The following is an 18,477-nucleotide window of genomic DNA, read 5'->3' as shown; positions in this document are numbered from 1 at the left end:
TTCCTCTTCTCGGCTTAGTCAAGTCTCCATCTTCTAAGACTGGGGGTCATGCTTACCTCCAGCAGCAAACCTTCACAGATCTTCCAATCCACATGCAAGTCTCTCTTCTCTGGGACGGAGTGTTGAGTACAGAGGGGCAAGTGGACTTTGGCGCTAGAGAATCCTGGGGTTCAGACCCAATGATGTCATTTACTAACTGTATAACCCGAATTTCTCTGAGCCTCAGTCTGCTCACCTATAAAATGGGAGAAATCATGTTTTACCTTGGATTGCTGCTGCAAGGGGTTAAATGAGGTCAGGTGTATGTGTCTGGCAGCTGATAATTACTATTATTACCATGGAGGGCTTGGTCTCTTCCAAGACTGAGCCACTGCGCAACTCCAGTGGGTATCTCTGTGAATATTGCCCCTTAGGGTTGGGAAATGCTCAGCTTGTCTGTGCTAGCCCAGCTCTAAGCTACCTAGGGTTGATTGTTTCTAAGCTGCTGTTTGTATTTTAGTGCTAAGCCTCTGAAGAGAGGATGGGACAGGGATGGGTTCTCTTGTACTGCCCCTTCTCCGTCCCCCCACAAAGCTGCCTCCATCACATCAGGTGAGACTACTTGCACTCTCTTGGCCAATCTTAGCCAAGGTCCTTGTGTTTCTACACGGACCCATTTGCTGGGATGGACTAGCTTCTATTGCTCCCAGTTCCCTAGGCTTCTTTGCTTGGCCCCTTACCCTGGTGAGGCCGGGTTAGTGTTCTTTACCATTGCATCCTTAGTATCTAATGTAGCACCTGGCACAAAGCACAGGCTCATCGAACATTTGTTGCCTGATTACACTGTTTTCCAGGGTTACTTCCTGATTTCCCTTAAGAAGGAGCAGAGGATTTTTAAGTGAACAGCTGTATTTCTCCAAATGCCACAACTGAATGCCTAATATCTACTCAGCTACTGAAAAACATTGCCTGTATTTACACGTGCAAATAGTGTGCCAAAACCTGTCTGGTTCTTTTAAAAAAAATAATTGATTAGTATTGACAAATGATTTTATATGCTAATCACATACAACATGATGACTTAAAATAGTCTACTTGGGTGCAGGCATTTGGCCTAGCAATTAAGACATCTGTATCAGAGCTCCTGGTTTCAAGTCTCAGCTGTACTTCTAACTCCTGCCTCCTGCTAATGTGTCCCCTGGGAGGCAGCAGGTGATGGCTCAAGTACTTGGGTCCCTGCTACATCCATGGGCGACTCAAATCTAGTTCCAGGCTCCCCGCATAGGCCTGGCCTTGCCCCAGCTGTTGTGGGTATGTGGGAGAGTAAATTAGCAACTGAGGGCTCATTCTCTCTCCCCCCCGCCTTCCTCCTTCCCTCTCTCTCTCTGTCTTGCTGGTTGGCTCTCTGTGCCTATCAAACAAACTTTTAAAAAAAATTTTTAAAAAGACTTATTTATTTGAAAGAGTTACAGAGATGAGGAGCGAAAGAGAGAGAGATCTTCCATCTGCTGGTTCACTCCCCATATGGTTGCAATGGCTAGGGCTGGGGCTGGCCAAAGCCAGGAGCTTCTTCTGGGTCTCCCACATGGATGGCAGGAGCCCAAAGACATCTGCTGCCTTACCCAGGCTATCAACAGGAAGCAGGATCAAAAGTGGAGCATCTGGGACTTGAATCAATGCCCATATGAGATACTGGCATCTCAGGTGGCAGCTTTATCCACTATGCCACAACGCCGGCTTCATCAAATAAATTTTTAAACTAACAAAATAATCTGCTTCTTAATAGGTGGGTGGCCTTGGGCAAACTTCCTAAATCACTGTGCCTCCGCTTTCTAATTTGGAAAATGGGTATAATGAGAGTACCTTTCTCATAGGGTTGTGATGAAAATTAAATGAGATGATTTTATTATGTGGAATGTTTTCTCTACATCATTCCAGATCTGGCTCCTTTATCACATTGAAAATTCAGGTCAAATGACAAGGGCTTGGAGCCCTTCCCTAACCGCTCTAGCCCTTTCTCCAGTTTTTGTCCTATCACATCGTTAAAGTTCTCCAAAGCCTTTGCCACAATCTGAATTTGTCTTTGTTTATGTTTACTACCTGTGTGACCTCAATTTCTTTTGAGTCCTTTTTTTTTTTTTTAATTTGACAGGTAGAGTTGGACAGTGAGAGAGAGAGAGAGAGAAAGGTCTTCCTTCCATTGGTTTACTCCTCAAATGGCCGCTATTGCGGGCGCGCTGCACCAATCCAAAGCCAGGAGCCAGGTGCAGGGGCCCAGGCACCTGGGCCATCCTCCACTGCCTTCCCGGGCCACAGCAGAGAGCTGGACTGGAAGAGGAGCAACCGGGACTATAACCCCGTGCCCATAGGGGATGCTGGCGCCGCAGGCGGAGGATTAACCAAGTGAGCCACAGCGCCGGCCCCCTTGAGTCCCTTTTTTTTTTTTTTACTCATTACCATATCCTCAGTGCTTACAGCAGAGCCTGGGTGTTGTAGCACTCATTTTGCTGAATAATTCACTTATCCTTACCCCTCCAAGCCCTTGAGAAAGCAAATTGGGAGGACGACTTTGTGGCACAGTGGATGAAAGCTGCTGCCTCTGGTGCTGGCATCCCATACGCATACTGGTTCAAGTCCTGGCTGCTCCACTTCCCATCCAGTTCCCCGTTAATGCACCTTGGAAAGCAGTAGAAAGATGGCCCAACTGCTTGGGCCCCTGCACCCAAATGGGAGACCCAGAAGCAGCTCCAGGCTCCTGGCTTCAGCCTGGCCCTGCCCTAGTCGTTTCGGCCATCTGGGGAGTGAACCAGTGGATGAAGATTCTCTCTTTCCCCTCCCCCCCCCGTGTGTGTGTGTGTGTGTGTAACTCTGACTTTCAAAATAAATAAATAAATCTTAAAAAAAAAAAAAAGAAAATCTGGGGCCGGCACTGTGGCACAGTGGGTTAATCCTCCGCCTGTGGCACTAGCATGCCATATGGGTGCCAGTTCTAGTCCTGGCTGCTCCACTTCCAATCCAGCTCTCTGCTGTGGCCTGGAAAAGCAGTAGAAGATGGCCCAAGTGCTTGGGACCCTGCACCTGTATGGGAGACCAGAGGAAGCTCCTAGCTCCTGGCTTCGGATCAGAGCAGCTCCGGCCGTTGCGGCCATCTGGGGAGTGAACCAGGGGAAGGAAGACCTTTCTGTCTGTCTCTCCGTCTCACCTGTCTGTAACTCTACCTCTCAAATAAATAAAATCTTTAAAAAAAAATCTGATGGGAAGCCATGCTCAATGGAACACTATGTGCATTTTAAAAAAAGTGAATTAGACAGGCAAACTTTGTAAAGTTTTTCTGATCATCTATGAGAGTATAACAAAAAAGTCTGTGGAAAATGGAATTAAAGGTTTAAGGGTTTTTTGGTGCAAAATTCTTTGTAATATATGGTAAATGTTTTTTTCTTCTTACTATTTGTTGAACTCTTTACTTAGTGTAGGGTTAATCTTATGAGTATAAAGTAAACTGAAAGTAGATCATTGTGAAAATTAAGAGAGGGAATAAGAGAGGGGGGAGGAGGAAGGGTGGGAGCGTGAGTGGGAGGGAGGGTAGGGTGGGGAGTATCAGTGTGTTCCTAAATCTGTATATACAGAATACATGAAACTTGTTTACCATAAATAAAATTAGAAAAACTATGCATGGATTTCAAAGATTTTTGCACCAAAGTAAACTCATATCTTCTGTTTTTAAGGGTTTTTAAAAATAGCATATTTTAAATTTACATTGTCGTTAGAGGCTTAATGCTCAACTAAATAAAGAGTTCAACGGTAAAAAGTCAATAGTTCAACAGAAATATAGGCACGACTCTAAACAATAAGCAAATGATGAGATGTCCATCTCACTCATGTAAATATTAAAATAGTCACAGACTGGGGCCTGTGCTGTGGCACAGTGTGTTATGCCATGGCCTACAGCATTGGCACCTAATATGGGTGCCAGTTGAATTCCTGGCTGCTCCACTTCCCATCCAGCTCCCTGCTAAATGCGCCTGGGAAAGCATCGGAGGATGGCCCAAGTGCTTGGACCCCTGCATCTACGTGGGAGACCTGGAAGAAACTCCTGACTCCTGGCTTCGGCCTGGCCCAGCCCTGGCCATTGCAGCCATTTGGAGAGAGAATCAGCAGATGGAAGGCCTTTCTCTCTGTCCCTCCGTTTCTCTGTCTCTCCTTCTATCTCTGTAACTCTGCCTTTCAAATATATAAGTAAATCTTAAAAAAAGCAGTCACAGATCACTAGAAGTATAGTAGTATATCATTCTTAAGAATTTTAAACTTGGGGCTAGTGCTATGGACACCAGTTCAAGTCCCGGTTGCTCCTCTTCTGATCCAGCTTCCTGTTAATAGCCTGAGACAGAAGTTAGAGGATGGCCCAGTCCAGGGGCCCCGTACCCATGTGGGAGACCTGGAAAAAGCCTCTGGCTCCACGGCTTCAGATCAGCCCAGCTCTGCCTGTTGCGGGCATTTGGGGAGTGAACCAGCAGATAGAAAATCTCTCTGTCTCTCCCTCTGTCTTTCAAATAAATGCATAAATCTTTTTTTAAAAAAGTATGATGGCACTTGGGCCACCTTCCACTGCTTTCCCAGACCATTAGCAGGGAGCTGGATTGGAAGTGGAGCAGCCAGGACTTGAACCAGCACCCATATGGGATGCTGGTGCTGTAGGTGGAGACTTAACCTACTACACCACAGTGCCGACCCCTAATCATACTTTTGACTTTTTCTTGAACTTTTTGAAATGCTCTGTATGTTTGAGAGATTCCTTTCCAATTATTATCTATCTGTGACTAAAGTCTGAGATTCAGGGGCTGGTGCTGTGGCATAATGGGTAAAGCCACCGCCTGCAGTTCCGGCATCCCATATGGGCACCGGTTCAAGTCCCAGCTGCTCCACTTTCGATCCAGCTCTCTGCTATGGCCTGAAAAAGCGGTGGAAGATGGCCCAAGTCCGTGGGCCCCTGCACCCACGTGGGAGACCCGAAAGAAGCTCTTGGCTCCTGGCTTCAGATCAGCGCAGTTCCAGCCGCTGCGCTCATCTGGGGAGTGAACCAGCCAATGAAAGATCTCTCTCTCTCTCTCTCTCTGCCTCTCTGTAGCTCTGCCTTTCAAATAAATAAATAAATCTTAAAAAAAAATAAAGTCTGAGATTCAGCTGTTGGCCTCAGGAACTTACCATTTAGCTGCTAAGATGTGGAATGCAATTTAAACAATTCTTAGAACCATTGACAATTTATAAATCCTTAGCGTGGCCTCTGTTTTCCGTGCATGAAAAGTGATATAGCCGTGGATCAAACTAAGAAGGCATGCATCTAGCTCCTTAGTAGTTCAGAGCATTAAGTGAAATGGGGATACAGGCGGAGCAATTCAGTTGAGGAAGACTTTCTTCGAGGACCTTAAAAGAGAGAGAAATATCCTAGAGTAGGAAGACCAGATACTAATGTTTGCAAAGCACTTAGAACAATGCCTGGACCAGAGTAAAACCATATATGTTTATTAAATAAAAATGTCCAACTGCTATTTTTAATGCCATTAGAATTTTTATTTTCTTTTCAAAAACTTTATTAAACATATAAAAAAAACCCTTTTATTCTTGACATTGTGATGGATCAACCATTCTCCAAAGTGGTCATAGGAGAGCCACAAGGGCATGTATTCATCTGACATGAGTAAATACTACATAGAATTCTAGAAACAACATTTTCATGAGCCCCTCCCCCACCCCCGCGCGCAAAGATAGGGATCAAGTCAAGTAAGCAGAAACATCCTCAGAGATATCGACAAAGGGAGAGGACTGCGCAGGAGGATCCTCCTCCATCTCTATTTGGTGATACGGAGCTGGGGGGCGCTCTTGTTCAGTGACCACACAAGGTAGACAAGCATGGTCAGTCACTTCGTCAGACTGCGCCAAGGTGAACCCCTTGTGGCCTGTCTCATCGGTGGAGGCCGTGGCTCCTCCTTCTCCGGCTACTGTCATGGAGGCAGGCACAGTGAACCAGGGTGACTTCTGAGGAGCAATACACGACACTGGGATTGCATACCGAGAGGATGTGCCCACAGAAGCGTAGTGCATCTCAGTGCTGTAGATAACCATGTCTTGGGAGATGGCCTTGGCCTTGATGCCACATTCAGTAACACGGTAGGTGAACTGGTAGGCGTGTGGCTGAACGTGGTTGGCGGGGCAACCCAGGCCCAGGTGTAACTCATAGAAGTGTACATACACATCGTTGTTCAACATGAAGGGTTGAACCGTGACCATGAACCAGTCTATGGAGCACAGCACAGTCATTGGATTTTGTCCAGAACAGGCTGAAAACACAGAGGTCAGGAAGACTGTTCCTGCTACCAACTGGGCAACATGCATCGCTGCAGCCGATCAAGTTAACAACCCACAGGAAACAGGAAGGTGTCCAGTGAGGATTTCTAGAGCACACAAAGACACAAGAGACAAGTCATCTTAATTCCTATTGAAAGTTCAAACATGATCACACCCTTTTTTAAGCAAAAGGCTAATCTTAAAGTATTAAAAAGAGGAAAACATTCTTATGAGAGGGAACTGAATTTTAATTTCATTGTTGGAACTCTTGTGTTTACAGACAACTGAAATGGCTTCTTAAAGCCATTTTCCCATGCTGTTTTAATATAAAACACATATCCCTCACATGCAAAATGATTAGAGTTTAAAGGGATCAGGAGTGGTGTACCTCTGTGTGTAACCCCAACATGAAATGGGAGACAGTTTATTTAATTTTTAAAATTTATTTTTATTTCTTTGAAAGGCACAGAGATAGGTAGAGATAAAGGCAGACAAACAGAGAAAGATCTTCCGTCCACTCATTCATTCCTCAAACTCTCCTAATAGCCGAGGCTGGCACAGGCCAAAGCCAGAAGCCAAAAACTCCATCTGGGTCTCTTGTGTGGACGGCAGAGACCCAGGTACTTGCTGCCCACCAAGATGTGCATTCCTGCATTAGCAGGAATCAGAAGTGGAGCCAGGATTCGAACTCAGGCACTCTGATATGGGAATGTGAGTGTCCCAAATGGCATCTTCATGGCTGAGCCAAAGGCCTGCCCCAGGAGATAGGGTTTAATTCAGCCTTCAGCCTGGCAACACTTCCCGCTTTAAGGGCTACAGTCTTCTCACAAATCATCTTAGTGAACGACTCTATTGCTTTTGTCTTTGGTAAAGATTTATGTATTGATTTGAAAGGCAGAGTGTCTTCCACCTGCTGGTTCACTCCCCAAATGTCCACAATAGCCAGGTCTGAGGCAGGCCCAAAGTCAGGAGCCTGAAACTCCAGCCAGGTTTCCCACATGGGTAACACGGACCCAAGTATGAGCCATCTTCCACTGCCTTCCCAGCTGCATTAGCAGGGAGTTGGATCGGAAGTAGAGAAACCAGACTTAACCAGCAACGACGTGGGCTGCCGGTGTTGCAAGCTACAGCTGTGCCCCAATACTGACCCTCAACCTTTTCACTGAATTTTTCTTTCCACTGCTCTGTTTTGCCCCTTACAGTGGTAAAGGGAGCGGTGGAAAGAAAAATGCCATGCCAAGAATAGGTGTCTCAAACAGAATGTCAAAAGCCATCTCAGCTGCCTCTCAGGGTCTGTATGAGCAGCAAGCTGGAATCTAGAGCTGGAGCTTGGACTGGAACCCAGGTACTCTGACAAATGCACAAACAGGGAGGGAAAAATAGAAGGAAGGAAGGAAGGGAATCATCACATGTTCAGCTCAGCTTTCATTTTAAAAGTGAGAAAGATATGAGTAAAAGAGCAAAGTGTCTAAAATTTGGAAGGGAATGAACTTGCGCAAGTGTAGAGATTCACTTTTGTTCCCTACTGAGATATGTAACCCCTGCATAAATGAGTTCATTCTTTGGCTAGTATTTTTGAGTTTTCTATATGCATAACACTGAGCCAAAAATGCATCCCATGACACCCCTTCCCCCTTTCTAAAGTTGCAGAAACAGAGTTCTTTCTGTGTCTTCGATAGTGATTCTTTGATGGGAACCAAGGCACAGCGGTCCTCTAGAGAAAGGTGTGCCTGCCTGGATGAATTGCGTTGTTTCTGGGTGGCACAGATGGCTCTCTGTGGCTCTCACGCTTTGCTTCCTTGGCAGGGATGCTGGGGTGTAGGAGAAGCCTAAAGGATCTGCTGGCCCTATGCCTCTACTCCTTGTTCACTCTGCAATGTCTCTCTTGGGACTACCTTCTTGTTTTTCACATAGCACATTTAGAAGCATCAGCAAGAAACCAACAAACAAAACCTATCCTGTTGCCCACCTCCTCCACCAAACCCTCAAACAAACAAAATCAAACAACAACGATGAAAAGAAGTAAATCATGATGCAAACTCTTCCTGCGTGATTCAACAGGTAAGCAAACCTCCACTTGTTGCAGAAGGCTACACGCTATTTTCTTTCTGCAAATTGAGCTAACCGCCGCGGCCACCTCTGTGCACTACTGTCTCAGTTTAAAGAACACCTTGTTGCAAACACACTTTCTGCCCCTTCCCCCACCCCGCTCCTCTTTCCTCTGCCTCTCTCCTTCTTTCCTTAACATTATCTCACAGTTTGGCCTAATGCACCCTGAACAAAAACCTCCTCGTTAAGTAGTTGCTGAGACAGACCAAGGAAGCAATCTGTTCACTCCATTTGTGTTGCTCAAACCCCAAAACTGAGACCCGAATTGAAGGCTGTTCTTGCCCAGGCAGTTAAATGTCCCATCTTCTCTCCCTCCCTCAAATACTTGAGTGTTCTCTTCCCTCTCTCCCCTCCCTTTTGCAGATAATCGAAATAGAGTTATAAACAGCCTAGATTCTTCCAGAAGCAAGACAGTTGCTCCCCACCTCCAACCCTCCACGCCCAGCAAGAAGCCATTTTAGATTACCTCAGCCCCCATAACCACTTCTTAAATTACACGGCCCGGAATCCATCTCAAAGGAAGAGGGTTCAGCAACATGACTGGGTTTGGGAGTTCATTTAGGATAAAACCCCAGACTTGGACAGGACAGAATGTGTACCGGATTACTTTGTGAGGAGAGCAGTACATGCAGCTGTCCTTGCGTGTGACAGCATACCTTTGAGCTCAGATAAAGCCTAAAAAGAAAAATCAGTCCGTGGGACCCCTATTTCAGGCTGTGTGTCTAAAGTGAGAGGCAGGCGATGAGGAAGGGAGTGGAATGTCTCTGCACAGGAGTTTGTGCCCGTCTAGCTTCATGCCACACTTCGGGAACCTGCTCCCGTTTGTTGAACACAGATCACCCAAATGGGACAGTCTCCCTTCCCTCTGCTGCCTGCCATTCCCAAGGAAGGAGAGGGGAGGGGTGTGTGTGTGTGTGTGTGTGTGTTGGGGGATGGTTATAATTAATTCACAACACACTGTGATTTCACATCAGCTGGCTTTTCTTACACCCAGCTGAAACGTGCTGGCCGAATGGGATCCTGGATAAGCGAAGGAGAAGGTGGGCTCTAGCTACTGGGGACAGAGGAAAGGAAAGCCAAGAGGCTAGAGATGGGAAGGGGCTGCCAGAAGACAGGGTGCCAAGCTGAAGGTATTTTTAGCCGTGGTTGGGGCTGTGCACACAGCATAGGAGCTGTGGACAGAATTCTATTTAAAGTCTCCAGAAATCTTCCGAGTTGGGGAGGGGGTTGAGGACTGGGAAAGAAAAGAAATGCATCGAAGGGAGTGCTCACCTTTGGGACTATTGTCCAGCTTCTTGCTGAGGCTCCTGGGCGGTTAGAAAGCAGGTCTCGGGGTTTGCATTACCACAAGCCCCACTTAGACGGGATGGGAAATTAACCCTGTGATGTTCCAGGACCAGCGCCTTTAGATACATTTGTATAAGCAAGCAGGACTCAGCTATTGGTACATACTGTGCTGAACCCAGCTCTAGAGACAGGGCGGGCGGCGGGCAAACCCCCTGCTGCTAATAACACCTGCATGCAAAATGTTTGCTTTCCTTGCAGCTACAGAGCACAAGTAGCTTTCTGTTTTTCTCAATGTGGTTTATGCATATACATTTCCCATTAGCTCCTTTAATGGAGTTTCCTCCTTCCTCCTCCTTTTTTTTTTTTTTTTGCAAGAACTCCCTAATAAACTTAATTCTTAATAAACTCTTTACATTTAAAAACATCATCGAACTTTTGGTTTGGGACATAAGAACTCTATTTCTTCTTTTTGTCCCCCCCCCCCAATCAAAGCTATTCTTTTAATTAAGTTCAGAAGAATCCAAAGTGTTTACGTTTAAGAGATACCTACATCAGTCACTGAGAAGGATTAAATCAGATTAGCAAGGCAAGACTGAGATCCAAGACAGCCCACTTTTCTTGATATATACAGGAATGGAATAGATTGAACAAACACAACAAACAGACAGGAAAGAGAAAAGAGGAGCTTCCACTTAACCTCCATCTTTAACTTTTTTTTTTTTTTTGCGCTGCAAATGCTGCTTATAAAGTTCAGCTGCTGATCTTTTTTTAAGCGGACAAAGCATAATTGTATATACAGTTGTCGTGCAGTATCTGCAGAGAACGGGTTCCGGGGCCCCTCACAGATTCCAGAATCTGCAGATGCTCAAGTCCCTATGTGAAACAGTGGGTGTAGTATTTGCATGGAACCTACCCACATTCTCCCATATATTTAAATCATCTCCCAATTCCTTATAATACCTAATACAGAATAAATGCTATGCAAACAGTTTTATGCTGTGTTATTTAGAGAATAATGACCCCAAAAGTGCCTGTAACATGTTCAGGACAAATGCAATTTTTTTGGGACTATTTCCAACCTTTGGCTGGTTGAATCCGGAGATGGGGAACCCCTGGCTAGAGCGGGCTAGTTATGTTTATGGGCTATACTAGGATACTGTGGTTTATGCATGCATTGTGGGATGGCGAGATCGAGCTAATTAATATCCACACCTCACATCCTTCCAGAAGTAGAAGGTGAACTGGTGATTGCCAGAGACTGGTGGGGGTGAGCGGGGGAAGGGGAGGCCTTAGGCAAAAGGCACAAAGTTTTGGTTAGTCCAGGACAGTCCGTTCTGCTACTCTATTTCTAGCACACACACCCCCCCCCCCGCCCCGTCGACTATGGTTGATACTAAGGTATATTTCAAATTTGCTCAAAGTAGATTTTAAATACTCTCACCACAAAAATCCATCTTAAAAAACGGCGTATGAGAGATTCAGGATTGGTTTACACACAGAGCATTTTGAATCTTGGGGGTCCTCGGTGAAGGAGACAAAGGCTGAAGTCCGAATGAGTTTGGTGATGTGAGTGAGCGGCGTGAGAAGTGTAAGACAAACCTCTTGAAAGCAGCCAGGCTTTTGCCTCGCCGTCCCCTCGGATGTCGTTAGAGACACGTATGAACTCTTCGCATGGAGCGTGGGGAGGGGAATTAGCTAAACATTTCCACATCTGGTTTGGGAAGGATTTGGAAAAAGAACTCAGTCCATAGGTTCCAGGAAGGTTTTTGGGTCGACCGTTATTTATTTTGAAAATTCAGTATGCTCGTGACAGCACAGTTATCATTTGTATATTGTTTTCGCAGAATCTTGTTGTCAAAACAAAAGGAAACAGAGGGGAAAAGGAAACTCCGAAGCAGCCTGCAATTATCTCAGGGAAATATAACTGTCAGGGCTTTGATTTGCAGCGTAGTTTGTTCGTTCCCTTGCAGCTGATCTGAAGGAGAAGGGATCTGAGTGGGAACAGCGATTCTTTCACACAACCAGAACGGGAAAGAGAATCCTAACGCTTTTGCGAGCTGTTTCCTTTGGAAACTCAAGTCATAACACTCGGACTTCTCCCTGCTAACTGTCTCAAGGTTGGCGAGCCTTTTGACATCAAGGTTCTTTGTCAAAGCCCGTTTTAAAGAATTAGTTGCTTCACTGCTCTCAAAGAAAGCGAGGCTTGTGAGTAATACTAACGGTGTTGAAGATACATGAAAGTGAGTTGAAAAATGAAATAACTGCTTTTGTAGGATTTACATGAATTCTACAGACTCTGGGGCCAGTTCAGTTTTGCAACCCCACGAAGCACAGCGTTACAGTTAACCGCACATTATTCACCCTTTTGCCTGGAAGAAGAATTATGAACTGCTAATGCTTAACAATGGCCATTTTCTCAACAGAGGGAAACACCTTGACTGAGCCTAAGACACGGCTTCATAAAAATTAAACTAAAAAGCAGTCATTAAGCATTCCGTTTCGGATTCTAAAAGTAACTGCAGAAAAATTGGGAGATATAGAAAAGAAAAAAGGAAGAAAACCTCTCACCCCCCCCCCTACAAAACTGCTCTTACATTTTTGATTCAGATATTTCTAATGTTGGGGGGGAGTATATGTACACATATATACAATTCAAAGTCATTTCTAGAAAAAAAGAAGTCAAGGCTTTTTGAAAGCTGTTTTTAATTTTTGACATTGAATTTGAAAGCAATCAAAGCATTATTTTTGTTTGGGCCATCTGGTTTTGTTCTTATAATCTGTTAAGCTATCAAGCATAGTTTAAATGTCATGGTTCATCTGACACACACATGAAGGTTGTGAAATCAGTAAGAATCCAAGCTCCTTGTAAGAGAGAAATTTTCATTGGGTCACAAATTTGGTTCCTAAAAGGTAAGCAGCCCCATGTGAAATCAAACCGTACTAAGGCTACACAGAACGGGGCTAAACCATGCCATGACCGAATAGAAATATTTCTAAATAAATACCGAAAGCCATACTTGAGGGGAAACTGCAAATAGCAAGTCATGGGAACTCCTTCCCTTTCGTGCAGAAAAGCTGAGCTCGTTTAATTTCAAAGTTGAACCAAGGGATGCATTTCATCATGTCCACAAAATGTCAGAAAATTCCCAAGCGCACTCCCCAATTCAGTTTATTTTTAATGTAACGATTTATTTGAGTTTGAGTCTTCAGAAAACGACACCCTTTGCCACAAAGCCCCAGAGCACCTTGTCATTTGAAAAGACAAGGCAGGTTTGTGTCTGGGCAGAGCTCGCAGGTCCACAGCAGCCACGGCCACATTTTGAACCCATTAGGAGTTTCTGGAGGTGTGCCCACAGTGGACAAAGGGCCGTTGGCCTGAGATGATTTCAGGGTGTTACCATCAGAAGGCAGAGCGTTGAATCAGATGCTCCTTCAAGGGCTGCGCCACCTCTTTGATACACCTGTGTCAACAAACGAGGGCTCGAGATGGCTTCCAAAAATGGTCTGGCGCATTCCTCCCTGTCTTTCAAAATCGGGAGTTTTGGGTACAGGTCTTCTTAAAGCGAGGTGCACGTATATGGCCCCTTAAGGGTGGCCTAAATCCAAATCAAACCACAGTTGACTTTATAGGCTGTTTGGTTGATTTTTAACTGGCCTGACCAGTATGCATCTTTTCAAAACCCAAAGCTAACTTGTGTATGCTCCACCCAGAGTGTGGCCACTTGGTGCGTGTGTGTACGCCCTGACTGGGGCCATTCACCATCCCTTGGCTCCTGAGAGGTAGAAAAGGTTTAGAAAAGGTTCCTTTGATAGGAAGGTTGTTGGTCATTTTTAGGGAGCCTTCAATTTGGGAGGCATGTGTGCATGTTGGAGTAGGTAAGATGAATTGCTCTGTGGCCAGAAGAGTAAATCAATCTCTCTCTCTCTCTCTCTCTCTCTCTCTCTCTCTCTCTCTCTCCCCCTTCCTCCCCCTCCCACACACACTGAGGAGAAGGAAACCCCCACATTTGTTTCCTGCTGTTGCCCTGAGATCCTCCTATTGCTCCCCAATCCTTAACCCTTGGACTGTAAATTCCTTAAGGAACTTGGTTGGGTCTCGATCTATCATAGAATCTTGTTTTAAAATTTATTTATTTACTTGAAAGGCAAAGTTAAAGAGAGAGAGGAAGAGGCAGAGAGAGAGAGAGAGAGAGAGAGAGAGAGAATCTTCCATCCACTGCTTCATTCCCCAAGTGGCTGCAACAGCCAGGGCTGGGCCAGGCTGAATCCAGGAGCCAGGAGCTTCTTCCAGGTCTCCCACGTGGTACAGGGGCCCAAGGACTTGGACCATCTTCCACTGCTTTCCCAGGCCGCAGCAGGGAGCTGGATCAGAAGTGGAGCAGCTGGGGCTCAAACCGGCACCCAAGCTGGCACTGCAGGCTGCAGCTTTACCTGCTACACCACAGTGCCGGCCCCTATCACGGTATCTTATCCCTAGAAAATAGTAAATGTTTTTTGAATGTAAGAATGAAGAATTATGGATGGCTACTAGAAATCACCACGTACCGCTGTGCCTCCTTGTCTAGGCCCTAAGGGCCTGAATCTGGTTAGTGCTTAACCCATCATAGTCACCTGCTCCTCTACTCCTAGTTGAAGGTCTGGGGTAGCAGTAAAGCCTTACTTGGTAGAGAGTCCAGGGCCCTGTCTACTTGCCTGCCTGTTGCGCTTACTGATGCTAAGGGGTCAGGGTCAACCATGCCCATTGCCCCTTCAGTTAGCTCATAGCCAGCTACCCCTAAGGGGAAATCAATCTCTAGAGAGAAGGCAATGGGAAATTCTCCCCTCTCCTTTCCATAGGAGGAAGGCAACTGTTCTCAAGCCCCACCCAGATCAAGTCCGGACAATTCCCAGAGACAGCGTAACCAGGTCTGGAGGCCTCAGACCCGCTAGGTGCGGAAGAGTGCAGGCTGCCTGGAAGGGGCTTGCTGGCGTCCCCAGGTTGGCACAGGCGCGGGGACACAGCCCCCTGGTGTTGCCCATTGATTCCCTCAGCCCGAAGCAGGAGCCTAAGCCCCAGGCTGAGTATCTATTCCTCCTCAGGGCAGATCTACATGTCCACCACCAGCGCCAAGCACAGGGGTCAAGTCACAAAATGCTGGAGGTTCCTGGGAAATCGGAGGTAACGTGGATTAAATGTCTCCCGCCCCAGGCTGACCCCAGCTCACTCTGGGCTGGGTTCTCCACTCTGCCATCCCTAGACTAAGACAGTGATCCAGGCCAACTTCAAGTTTTGTTTCAGTGTTCTCCAGTCTGAGTGCTCCTGAAAGTGTTTTTCTTTTCTTTTTAAAATTAACTAGTTTATTTGAAAGGCAGAGATACAGAGAGAGAGAAGAGCGGAAACAGAGAGAGGTCTTCCATCCCCTGGTTCACTCCCCAAATGGTCGCAACGGCTGGAGCTGAGCCGATCCGAAGCCAGGAGCCAGGAGCTTCTTCTGGGTCTCCCACGCAAGCACAGGGGCCCAAGCACTTGAGCCATCCTCTGCTGCTTTCCCAGGTGCATTAGCAGGGAACTGGATGGGAAGTGGAGCAGTTGGGACATGAACCAGTGCCCATATGGGATGCTGGCACTGCAGGCAGAAGCTTAACCTTCTAGACCACAGCACTGGTCCCATGAAAGTGCTTTTCAACTGACCCCGTCTCCATATACGACAGCGTATGTTACTGGTGAATATCATCACCCATTTCTCTCACTTGTACTTTTTTTTTTTTTAAGATTTATTTATTTGTTTGAAAGAGTTACACAGAGAGAGAAGGAGAGGCAGAGAGAGAGAGAGAGGTCTTTCATCTGCTGGTTCACTCCCCAATTGGCTGCAATGACCAGAGCTGGGCTGACCTGAAGCCAGGAGCCAGGAGCTTCCTCCGGGTCTCCCCACGCAGGTACAGGGGCCCAAGGACTTGGGCCATCTTTCCCTGCTTTCCCAGGCCACAGCAGAGAGCTGGATCGAAAGTGGAGCAGCCGGGACTTGAACCGGTGCCCATCTGGGATGCTGGCACAGCAGGCAGTGGCTTTACCCAGTACGCCACGGTGCCGGCCCTTGTACTTTTGATATAACAGAGATTTGACCTGAGGTGTGATATCTCCCAGCAATCTCCTAGCAATATCAAAATGCTTCGGACAGAGTGTTGGCTTGATACCTTCTTTCTGCAAGTGGCATTTGGTTAAAAGAAATGTAATATGTTGATAGATCATTTGCATATTATAATATGTAAGTATCCAACTATGTGATATTGAAATAAATATAAACAGGGTATCTACTATATTATTTCACTGATAATATATGTATTATATAATACTACTATAACATATAAGCAACAAAAAGAGGAAGCTCCCTCCCCCTCTGGTAAATCTCTCCCATAACAAAGAATAAAGGACCTTTCCCTGAAATTTTTTGAAGGGCTAAGGCTTTGAACTTAACATCACTTGACTATAAATGTGTGTGTGTGTGTGTGTGGTTTTAATAGTGTCCTTCTAAAAATATATTCTGAAGTCTTAGCTTCTAGTACCTCAGAATGTGAACTTGTTGGGAAATAGGTCTTTACAGAGGTAATCAAGTGAATATGAGATCATTGTGGTGGGTTCTAAACAGATAGGACAAGATGGCCTTGCGCTAAGGGGACAGTTGGGTACAGACAAACATAGAGCGAAGATAATGTGAAGACACACACAAGGAGAAGATAGTCACGTGACTGGGGTGATGCATCTACCAGCCAAGCAAGGCCAAGAACTGTTGGTAGATACCAAAACTGGAGAGGCTCCGGTGCAGAGAGCACGACCCTGGAGACATCTTGATCTTGGACTTGATCTTGGACATAGAGCCTCCAGATCTGTGAGGTCCTTGTCCTGGTCCTTGTTGTTTTCAGCCACTCAGTCTGTGGTACTCTGCAGCAAACTAATCATTACATTTCCCCCAACAAATTGAACAGACACTTAAGATAGGAACCCTCAGCTATCCATGTTTTGACTCTATGTCTTGCTACAAGCATCAGTTTCACTTGGAATTAGGAAGATGGTGAAATAGCAGGGATGGAGATGAGAAAGAAAGGAGGCTGTCGAAAGGGTGCTGGTGCTGGCCTCTGATGTCTACAGGAGAACCAGAATTAGGATGGGAGATTTTAGTGTGATACGAGGAAGAGTTTCCCAACTCAAAAGTCATCCAGGGGCTCTTGCTGTGGCATAGTGGGTAACGCCGCCGCCTGTAGTGTCAGTATCTCATATGGATGCCGGTTCAAATCCTGGCTGCTCCTCTTCCAATCCAGCTCTCTGCTGTGGCCTGGGAAAGCAGTAGAAGATGGCCCAAGTCTTTGGGCCCCTACACCTGTGTGGGAGACCTGGAAGAAGCTTCTGGCTCCTGGCTTCCGATCAGCTCAGCTCCAGCTGTTGCAGCCAATTGGGGAGTGAATCAGCAGATGGAAGACCTCTCTCCCTCTCTCTACCTCTTCTCTCTCTATGTAACTCTTTCAAATAAATAAATAAATCTTTCTAAAAAAAGTCATCCAAAAATGGACAGAAAATGCTGGTGTGGAATTGAGTTCTCTTTGTTCCCTGCAGGCATAGAGGTAGAGGCTGGATGGCCACTTGGCATCGTGGCTTGAGAGGGAGCTTGAAATATACGGGAGGCTAAATTAGGTCCTAAGGTTCTATCACCACATATCATCTGCATGTGTATGTGTGTGTGTGTGTGTGTGTAGTGGATGGAACAACAGATTAGTGTATATATTATGAACCATGCATGGGAACACACACATGTACATATACCACACACATATGCAGAGGTTATTTATGTAGGTCTTCTCTTGGAAGTCTTACGATGTCATGGAAACCCAGAGGCTCTAAATCTGATACGTAGAAGATTATACCACACTGTCTAACAGGGACCTTACTCCTTAGGTTTCTGTTGTGACTGGATGTGACTGTATTGGTGGCAATTACAAGGGGAAGGTGGCAGGGCAGAAGGGAGGGTGGCTGATGACACTGAGGAGCATAGAAAGGGGCTTAGTGACCAGCCCCAAGGCCAGGGCATCGAAGTAGCCTTTCTGAGCGTGTGGTCTCTAAAAGCCCCACGCTGGGGGGTTCTCTGTACAAATTTCTTGAAACACAGGGGAAAAGTTGGGGCTCTGCTGCTTGGAACCACAGTGTGTAGAGGCACTATTGTAACTCTGGGAAATGCTCAAAAGTGTAGGTAGTCTCCATTTAATCTGGGAGGTAATAATAGTAATGACTTTAAAAATATAGATTTTTGCAAAGTTTTAAGGAATTTTAGAACCTAGGGATTTAAAAAATGATTTAAATGTATATGGGACCATATGGCAACAACTGTCAAAAAATATGGCATTTTGGTTTCATTTGGGCATTTTCAAAATGTATATGTAGAGTCCTTTCCCTAAGAGAATTCCCTTCTTCCTGTTATCCCTCCTGATCCTTGTAGCTCTCTTGTAAGGTTCCCAAAGGCAGGCATCACGTGTTAGAGCAGTGGAAATAGGGGCCCAGGAGGGCAGAGAACCTTGTCCAAGATCAAGGTTGGGTAAGTCACTTTGGGCCTCAGGCCTTTCCACCAGCTTGCCCTGCTTCTCTCCCCCTTTACAATGCATACACGAGTGCAAGACATTATTATGAGTTAATCATTGCGAAGGGAAGGGGAAGGCCTGACGTGGCCCAGCCTCGAGAGCGCTGCCGCATGATACCTGGGGATCTCTGCTTCAGCGTCTGGTAGTCGAGTCTGT

At 46.0% G+C, this 18,477-nt stretch overlaps 1 protein-coding gene across 1 annotated transcript; it reads right to left on the bottom strand.

The window, feature by feature from the left end:
- Positions 1-5,748: 5,748 nt before the first annotated feature.
- Positions 5,749-6,369, bottom strand: PLAC1 (placenta enriched 1). The gene has a single exon (XM_062183007.1). It carries the CDS (start codon positions 6,367-6,369, stop codon positions 5,749-5,751), a length of 621 nt encoding a protein of 206 aa, XP_062038991.1.
- Between the last annotated feature and the right edge of the window lie 12,108 nt (positions 6,370-18,477).

Source organism: Lepus europaeus, chromosome X (assembly GCF_033115175.1).
Source record: "Lepus europaeus isolate LE1 chromosome X, mLepTim1.pri, whole genome shotgun sequence".
Classification (NCBI taxonomy): domain Eukaryota; kingdom Metazoa; phylum Chordata; class Mammalia; order Lagomorpha; family Leporidae; genus Lepus; species Lepus europaeus.
The sequence above is the reverse complement of the archived record's forward strand: the minus strand, read 5'-3'. Positions and strand labels throughout refer to the sequence as shown.